General features: G+C 42.4%; 1 protein-coding gene across 1 annotated transcript; it reads right to left on the bottom strand.

Moving 5' to 3' along the window:
* Positions 1–6,974: 6,974 nt before the first annotated feature.
* Positions 6,975–10,021, bottom strand: ela3l (elastase 3 like). Its single transcript, XM_062382217.1, has 8 exons — positions 9,910–10,021; positions 9,648–9,736; positions 9,336–9,433; positions 8,968–9,096; positions 8,292–8,428; positions 7,765–7,910; positions 7,321–7,473; positions 6,975–7,209 (listed from the first exon to the last, which is right to left on the bottom strand). The coding sequence occupies exons 1-8, from the start codon at positions 9,947–9,949 to the stop codon at positions 7,192–7,194; spliced, it is 810 nt and encodes a 269-aa protein (XP_062238201.1). The 5' UTR covers positions 9,950–10,021; the 3' UTR covers positions 6,975–7,191.

The following is a 10,021-nucleotide window of genomic DNA, read 5'->3' as shown; positions in this document are numbered from 1 at the left end:
TGATCCATGGTCGACTGGACAGCTGCCTCACTGTGGCCACTTCAGAGGCTCTGCAACTGGCTCCACGCTGGATGCACAATTTCTCTCTGAAAGAAAATGAAATTTCACTTCAACATTGAATTTCCAGGCACACGCTCACACACCCCGTACACACAGTTTGTCATACTTGGCCATGCTTAACCTGCCTGTCACGTGGGCCTGCTGAGTCCTCCGATGAGGTCAGTTCAGTCAAGATTACTTTCCCTCTGACGAGGTAGTCACCAGGCCAAGATGGCCTTATCCCTGCTGAGGCCAAATATGGAGGAACCTGTGTGCTGCCTGTCCAAGCTCCTCTGCCAGTGCATTTTATTCTCAAATACTATTTAAGTGTGAAATACAGAGCATTTTATAGGACTTTAATAAAGTGATAATAATGCACAAGAGACATGTCAGACTGATGCAAAGAAAAATCCATTGTCGGGACTTTGTTAATAATTTGCGGATGATATCAGAGTGTTACAGGAGGAGAAAGTGGCTTTTGGCTGATGTCGCGTGTCGAAGCGTCTTTTTTCTTCTTCCTGGTTCCTTTACACTGGCAGAGAGCGATGAAGTTATTAAACTGATAAAGAAGGTGCAAGCGAGCACTTTTTCCTCGCTGAATTATTTTTGAATGAATTTCAGCTGTAAAGCCTTTTTAGGAGGAACATGTGGGAATATAGTTGACAGTTTTGTGGCTGGTGTTAAATGGGTCGCTGAGGTGTACTGGTGTGTGCGAGCGAGAGAGACTGACAGAGACTGAGAGGGAGAGAGAAGGAGGGTGAGAGAGTCAGTTCAAGCATGAGATAGAGTGTGAATATTTTCCCTCTCAGAGTATAACAGATAAAAACTTCAGCTCATCTCTTCACTTCTATGCCCCTCTCCCTTCACTCTAATGCATTTCTAATGAAACCAAATATTCCCTCCCTCTCTCCGACTGAGGGATATACTGCCACAGTCCAAACCTGCCGTTTAGAACTCATTTCAAAGTTATCCTTCCCCTTTATAGGCATTTTATGACCAAGCAAAATAAAGATGGATAGCTTGGAGTCAGAGAGGATGACAGTGATGCATTTGATGTGCTCTCCAACTCGTGATGGACCAGATGGGTCCGTCTCAGGAAGCCTCTGGCGTCACTGTGGGGAAAAATTATCCTCATAATCGCTAACTGGGATTACTGTCAATAAAACTGCCCTCACAGATTTGCTGAATATTTCCAGACCACGCTGAAGAGTTTTTTTTTTTTTTGCGGAAATCACGTTATGAAATGTAGCGTATCCAGTTTACAATTTCAATTAGAGCAAAAGTGAGGAATGTGTGAGCTATTAAATCACAGAGAGATGTGATAGAGGGAAGAGAATGCATGCGTGTGTGTGAGTGGTTGCGCTGGAGAGTGACGGAAATCCAATGAGTGTGAGCAATGTAGTGGAAAAGAGGACTGTTTGGGTGCTCATATAAATTTCACACAATCAGTGGTGCATATAACAAGAAAACACACACCGTCACACTAGCTTTTGATTATCGGCAATTATGAGACATTTTCATAACGTATACTCATCAAAGTAGATGATTGTGGTTCATGTCTTATTAACAACAAGAATAATTTGTTCTCATTTGCGATATGAAGGCATTTCCTCTGAACACTGTGCTAACTACGTTTCAATTGTGACCACACTAGAGGGAAATAAATGGATTCAAAATTCAAACACAGGGTAAATGAGGATAACGGTTTGTAGAGGTCTTTATGGAGAAGGTTTGTGGGTCATCAGAAGTAAAGAAAATAACTTTTCATGTGTGGCAAAGTTTACAAGGCGTCACTGCTATCGACAAGTAACGCATTTGTAATGTGTGTATTTGTTGTGTGTGTGAATTCAGTTGAAGAAATCTCATGTTTAAATGAGTGAGTTTTGGTAGATTCAGGGGTTCAAAGGTCAGACCAGCACATGACCGACCACGCACACAACACAAACTGAAACACACAGTGATACACACATTGACTGTCTGTGTGTGACTGCAGATAAGTGCAGTGTATCTCTTACGCAATAACTGTGGTCGTAATGTGATATAGTTGAACTACACGTGATCTGGTATGTTTTGTTTAGTTCAGTTTTTTAACTGTTGGTTGAATTCATTTGTTGTCTTGCTCGATGTGAAGCACTTTGTAACTGTGCACTGAAAAAGTGCTATTTAAATAAAGTTTATTATTATTATTATTATTATACTTAAGTTCTGAATCTGGATGCATCACTTAAATGCAGCATGAAAATGAATCTTGCATTTGTGTGATTTCATGAATGGTGTCTTTGACCCACATAAAGGCCTTTTGTGTACACATGGAAACAATCTAATGTTTGTTTGTATGCAAATACTGCCATGTACCAGAAAGCGCTCTCTTTCACAGGGCTGGGGCTTTGGGCACTGCATGAGAGTGCAGCCACACACGTCTCACAGAGCCTTCAGTGGGTGACCGCATGGAAAACAGGCGAAGACTGGTGCATAATGCATCACCTTCCAGTGCACTGTCAGAAAAGCCCCTTTGACACAGCCTGTGCAACTGCCTTCCTTCCTGTACAGCTCATTTGACTGTCCAACCACAACTTCAGCACGAGTCGCAGGATTAAAAGGGCTGAGTGCAAACAATAGAAATCTAACAAAGGTTTGACACTATATATTGGTTTTGCATTAAGCATTGCGTTTAATATTGATCAGATTTGATAAATGTTTTGCTGTAGAGCACGTGTTTCTCATCCTCTGCTCATAAAGATGAGTTTAAAAACACAACATTCACTTTAAACTGTAAATGACAATGTGGCATTCGTCGTGAATATTATCGATATTGAATGATGTGAAAACTTTAATCTTGATGTATACTTTTGGCCATATATCGTTCGGCATGTAAATGTAGTCCTATTCCAAACTATACGCCTGATACACAGAGATGGATAGGGTAGGTTTACTTTTTAAACTTATAGACAAAGTAAATAAACATCTTATAATCATCACTCTACCTGGTTCTTCTTCGTGTCCATGCGTCTGGATCCTCTGCGCCTCAGCTGCGTAACGCGTCCAGATCCACGCGAGCACTTCTCTCCAGCAGCTTCAACAAACCGTTAGCGAGGCGGGAACTTCACCCTGGAAGTAGGTCAAAAGACTCCAATCCAAAGGCGGCTCAGCAGCACCCACGGGCGGTCAGAGGCTGGAGGACTCCCGGTGTCTGCAGCCAGGCGCAGGGGAGAAGCTGCTGTCAGTGACGGCTGCTCATCATCCCCATTCCCCGGTCAGTGCTACACTCCTTCCCCCACCCACCCTCCACACCAGTCCCTCCCTTTCCGCACCCCAGTCTGTGACCACTGAGCTATACAAAGACTCTCTTATTGGACCATCCCATTAAGGGCTTTTCCTCTCAGCTCTGTGAAGATCCATTAGTTAGGACTTTTATTTTACGCAGCACTAAAGTTCACATGCAAGAGCCTCAACAGTCCGAAGTGCGGACCAGCAAGGTATTAATCAGCCTGGGAAAGAAAGACACGAGGAAGAAGACAATGAAAGCAAGGATCCATACTATACACTGTAGGGTTCACTGATAACTGCTGATAGGAATGTGATCTTTTTTTATTCCTTGGGGAATATTAGGGATTCAGCTAAGGAGGCACTTTCTGTCTACTTTAAACAACCACTCCTTAATTTGCCCATCTTTAAAATTGTTATTGCACTGCATTTATTTTTTTATCTGTGTCTGTAAAGCACTTTGTAAACACATTTATTTTTTTATTTGTGTAAAGCACTTTGTAAACACATTTATTTCTGCAATAGATTTCGTCAAGCACTTTGTAACCTTGTTTAGATAAGTGCTATTCAAATAAAGTTAATGTTATTGTTAAGTGTTAATATTATTATTACACACTGAGTTCAGTGAGGATGAGGTAGGTAGTCACGTTTAGACGTTCAGCGACCTCTACCGGGCATGTAAATAATGGCAACCTCAGGTGTAACGTCGCCACATCTCCTGGAACCATTTGGACCAATCAAAATGCGATGCGCCTCCATATAGGGGGCGTAGCTGATTCATACCCCTGAGCATTGCCGACCTGGTGAGTGTGAGCGTTTCCACTTACTCTCGGTGCAGTGATCCTACTGTTTGTCACGTGCTCCTCTGTCAGTTCATGTGTCAGCTTCAGATAAAGTTGCAAGCTGCAAACTGTACTGACTGTATTTTGCTAACTGTTTAACTCCATATTGCCCACAACTTTTGATCGTTGTCTAAATCTGTGACTGAATATATATTATTAATATTAATTTGACTGTTACCAGATCAGCATGTTTTAAATGAGAGGTCATCATACTGCCCCGCCCTTTTATATGAATTCATCAAAACTTAGTTTGAATCAATGCTTTGTTTACTTCTCAGTTTGTCCAGCTATAGCACACACTGTTTTGACATGGCTGATACAGTTGCAACAACTTGCCCCCAAGCTGAGCTGCAGTTACTTACAAATAAGTAAGTAAAAATATTAACCTTTTAACAACTGTTGTAAAAGCTGTACCATTCTCAAACTGAAATATAAATATTGAATAATGTCTGTAACATCTGCATGACTCAATGTAGGCCCATGCTTTATGTTTAAACAAACCCCAATAGCTGTTATCTGCTAAGTATTACTTAAAGAATATATTATACTGTAAAACCTTACATACTTTCAGTTTACTGTGCTTATTGAGACAAAAAAAGTTAAATCAGGACATTATTAGCAGTTCACCACAACTTTCTCAGGGTTCGGGAGAGCGTGGCCTAGGGGATAGAGCAACAAGAAGGTTGCCGGTTCGAATCCCACTCTATCCCATCTGCACGCATAAGTGTCCTTGGCAAGATACTGAACCCCTAAAATGCCCCCTCATAAATGCTGAGTGTTCTAAAAATGTAAGTCGCTTTGGATAAAAGCGTCAGCTAAATGACATGTTATGTAATGTAATGTTCGGGTCTGTTGCAACATCTGACTTCTTCCATTCAAATAAAAATTATAAATCATATGTCAAATGTAGTTATATGTCAACGATGTGGTTGATTAGCAAAACGATGCAAGTTGAATATATACAAATATTGATTGGTGTATCATCCCCATGTCCCCTGTGCATGTGAAAACATTTTTTTAGAGTAAAATGTTAAAAAAAAATAAATGCAGCAGTTGAGTTATTTTAAATTCAAATGCAGAAAGACTTAAAGCCAACCCAATATTTAGGTGTATTTTGGTCTTGAAGCTGCACTGAATTACAAGCACTTTCTCTCCTGCTTACTCCTCTTGAAACAAGTTCCACAGAGCTGAATAGCAGCTGCACAACTTTGCACTTGTTGCCCTCCTTTTTTTTCCTCATTGGTATGCAGCGCAACAGGAAGAGGGTCCATGGGGGGAGTCTGAGCTCTCTCTCGCTCTCTGTCTCCCTCTCTTTGTGTATGTGTATGTGAGCGTGTGATGGGAGCGGGGTGTACCCTGACCCACAGGGTTCAGGCAGAGACAAAGCATTCTTTCAGGGCCTCGCTCTCACCCTCACCAACAGCTCCAGACAAAAGTTTTTGCAGTGGATTAGATCCAGAGAGCATCAGTTTCATCAAAGTGCTGCCTGTACACCAGAGCACATGGTAGCAATGAGTGAAGAAATGCATCCTTTAGGTTAGATGTGTTTGTAGTGATGTGCAATGACGTGCGAGAGTCAATAACGTGTTAAAGGTATCAGTTACTTGATAAATGAAGTAAAACTCATGTACAAATTTAACAAAACTTGAGAAAACATTTTTTTTATATATATCACCCTATTTTTAATGAACAAGTCTTTGTAATGCAATAATTTAATTTATTGCATTGGTCCTATCATTAGAAATATAAGCATTTGATCAATATAATGATTTCTCTACCAGGTAGAACATTGTTTTATTCGTGTCAGACAGTTGGGCTGATATCAAGACACATCCAGCCACATTAGATTTAATCTAGTTATGTTTAAATTAAATTCCGATGAATTACTGCACTCAATGAGACTTTTTCCAGTGTCAAATTATCCATGCAGTGCGTGGAAACAAAGCTGAAGTGCTGTGTTGGTTTATTTTTACAGATGCATTTCAAAGCAGACAGTCAATACTCATGGATCCCCTCACTTTATGCCACAATCAGACTGAATTAGTCCGAGAGCAGCATGAGAGCTTAGAAAGGAGGGTTATCACTGATCACAGGCGGATTCTCCAGAGGAATCTTCTTCAGATGTGTGATTCATCATATCAGAGAACTGCATTCAAATATTGACGTGCAGACACAGTGAAACTCCCTGCCTCTTAATATACTGTGTGTATGCACACACACAGACACACACACGGTCATTATTTTCTTCTGCAGGATGTGTCATGTCTGATCAGAAGACCCTCACACACCTCAATTCCCCTGTCAAAAGTTATCTGTGTGTGAGACTTGCAAATGTGAGACAGGCAAAAGAGTAAAGAACGAGACGTAAAAGAAGGAGGTCGGAGCCAATTTAATTCCTCTCTTCATTTTTTTCCCTCTCCACTCTCTGATCCTCATCAAAAAAAAATTAAAATCTGACCGAAGTGTTCATCTTAACTTTGCTATTCTGGCCGTTGCCGCTGATATCATGAGGAAAGAGAAGCCCAAGATGATAAATATGGGTCTTTGTTGAGAGGACATGAAGACAAACTAGAACAGTTTCAAGCAGGAATATTAGATTCATACTCTATGTCAAGAAGCACACGCGCACGCACGCACACTCGATTCACTCTAATCATCCTCTATGCAACTGAATCGCCTGCTTGTTTTATGTGGGCTATTTGCAGTGAATCACATCTATTCGCTGGAGTTTGCACTGTGTCCCTCCCCCCCCCCCCCCCCCCCCCCCCCCCCCCGAGAGCTGTCACAACCAATCCCCGATCATGAGTGTATGAGGACACCTGCTGGACATTTGTTTACATTGTATTTATTTCCAGAAAACCTCCTAAGATGAGGGCAGAGTGGGGGTTTGTCATGTGATTTAAATAAAACAAAAAAGGACCATTGTTCGGTTACTGTGCATCTGGATGTAGTTAATCACATGTGGGTTTGCCATGATCTGGAGGGATTTGAGTTACACAATACAAATAGTTTTCTTGGTCTTATTTTTATTGAGACTTCGTCTTCTTTAGTTGTTCATCATAACCTGAGAAGAAAAAGATTGAGTCATTCTTTGAGGGGAACGGCATTGACACAATGGGAATTTTTCATTCAGAACAGTGCTTAATTCTATTTGTGTGTGTGTATTTGTTTTCACCTTGTCGATCCAGTCGTTGAAGGCAGAGACGCGGGTGAAGACAGTGGGTTTCTTCACGTAGTTGCAGCCAAGGCCGGAGACGAAGCTGGCAATGCCGTGGACCTCCCAGGCTCCCTGGCTGTTCTTGCAGTTAAGGGGGCCGCCAGAGTCTCCCTGGACACGGAGAGAGGGGAGGAGAGCTTCTGTTTTATTCATTTGGTCGAGGTACTTGAAGACTGGTAGGTGCAACACTGAGAAGCAATGTTTGCTCAAGTATAATTGGAACAGAAGGAAAAATCCCCCTCCCATCTTCATTGGAACACACTCACTGCCTTTTTATATACACATTTTCTTGAGTGGCATCATTGAGGGTTATATTGCCATTCAATTTAAAAAAAAAAAAAAAAAATTGAACTTCATTATCCTTTGCTCATTCACATTAAAACAAATGAAAAACGAGCTTACGTTGCATCCACCCACGACTCCATCCCCGCCGGCACACACCATGCTGGTCCTGACAGCAACACCCCACCAGTCAGGCTTGGAGCAGGTGGCATGATCAGCCACAGGCATCAGAGCCTGCTGCAGCTTATCAGCGATGGGGCCTCCAGCTAAAACACACAGGCAGAGTCTATTACCATCCACATACACTACCCGTCTGTCAAATCGGCTTTATAGCATTTCCCAGAGCCCAAAATTTTCAATTTAGAAGTAACCCCCCCCCCCCCCCCCCAACACCTTCCCGGGGAAAAAAGTTTTGTGCGAAAATGACATGAATGTGATTTCCATCCCAAACTTTGCAGGTTTCCCTGGGTGACTCCGATCACACAGACACTCACGCTGGTTGTAAATCCAAAAACATTACGCTGGCACACAAGTATAAAACTCTTGAGGACAATAGTATAAAGACATTTCCGAGATGTTAAGCTGAGAGAAAATGCAATGACAGGAAACATAAACACAGCAACAGCCCTCCGCAAACAAGGACTTACTGTACAGCCTGCCCCATCCGGTGATGTAGCAGGGGTACAGGTTGGAGAGGAGAGCGGCAGCGGCAGGGATACATGCCAGCTGCACCTGGTTACTCAAAGTCACAGGCTCTGACAGCTTGATCAGAGCAATGTCGTTTCTGAAAGAAAGACAAACAGAAAGAAAATTAATTTATTTATTCATTCGTTCAACCTTTAACTCTGAGGTATATTGAGGCAGACACATAAATGTAAAACACAAATGATAAACAGTAAAGCAAAAGTAAAAGCCTTGGGAATTAATACAGTTCATACAAAGCAAATGCATGAGGGCAACCTGTACTTATGCATCCATATCAGCACATAGAATTAAATCAACATAAAGGAACGTCTTATCTCTCTAGGTTTCCACTGTCGGATCGAAAGTTATCCAACTGCCTATTTAAAGGTGAAAAATGTCGTAGCATTTAAACAAAAAAACACTTGTCTTTATTTATGTTGTAGAAGAATTTGAGATGAATGAAGATGGTGGAGAACTTGTGTCACAAGCAGGAGCTGGAGCGAAGTGAATGAATCAAGTCGTAGCCTCAGTGTACTTTGTCACCTCGACACAGGCCGTGTGAGATTATGATGGACTGTGTGTTACGGCAGGAGACCCAGCCGTGCTCTCTGTGCTGTACACGCCGGGTGCTTGTCTTACCCGAAGGCCACGAAGATGGAGTTCCATTTCTCATGGACGATCATCTTCTCGGGCAGGATGGCCTGGGAGCCAGGCTCCTCCTCGACCAGGTTGTGTTTGCCCACAAACACCCTGTAGGAGAGCTTGGTGCTGCAGGAGAGCAGAGTGTTGAGGCCCAAGTTAAAACGGACTGAAGATGAATGATTTGATGACTTCAAATGTTTTTTGTCGAGTGGGACTTTTCTAACCCTCATTTTGTCAAGGATAATGAAGAATTCAGAAACTAAGGTTAGAGTTGTAGCACAGAATAAGAGCAATACAGTCACAATGGGATAAGTCTGCATGTGATATGTAATCAGTGTGTTTGTGTGTCCCTCTGCTGCTCGTACTTGATGCAGTGTGCAGCAGTCATGACCCAGTTGGCAGCAATCAGAGATCCACCACAAGTGTGCCTCCATTCACCATCCCTCTCATACTGCAGCGAGATCTGGAGATGACAGAGAACACAGTTAGAGGCAGGTATGTGGCGCAGAGATGTTTCATCATTGACTGATTTAATTTATAAACCTCCATTTAAATATTTATAGATTTTAATAACCACTGGGTCTAACATACAATAACCAGATGCTGGACCCTTCAGGCTTACCAGTAAATTTATGAAAAGAGAGGCCATTGACAGATGTGTTTGTATATTAGCTTACCTGCCAGGGCCAGCTGTGGGGCTTGGCATCGACTCCATTGACCACACGGGAATTCATAGGCTCAATGGTTGGGGTGCCGCACCCAAGGGCTGCATGAGGACGAGACGGTGGACATGTGTGGGACATGAGAGAGGAGAACGAGAACAATGATTATTTCATGCTCCCTGTGTGCTGAGATATGTGCACGCACACCCACTCACACAAATTTGAGAACACGCAGAAACAATTGCACACAGACTTGGAGAATGCCAGATGTTCTTACCGCTAGCAAAGAGCACAGAGGCCAGCACAATGGGGATCATGTTGATTGACGCGTCCGCTGAGGGACAGCAGGACACACAACCCCTTTTAAACTTTCCACCACAGGCAACGCC

Source organism: Platichthys flesus, chromosome 3 (genome assembly GCF_949316205.1).
Source record: "Platichthys flesus chromosome 3, fPlaFle2.1, whole genome shotgun sequence".
In the NCBI taxonomy this organism is placed as follows: Eukaryota; Metazoa; Chordata; class Actinopteri; order Pleuronectiformes; family Pleuronectidae; genus Platichthys; species Platichthys flesus.
The sequence above is the reverse complement of the archived record's forward strand: the minus strand, read 5'-3'. Positions and strand labels throughout refer to the sequence as shown.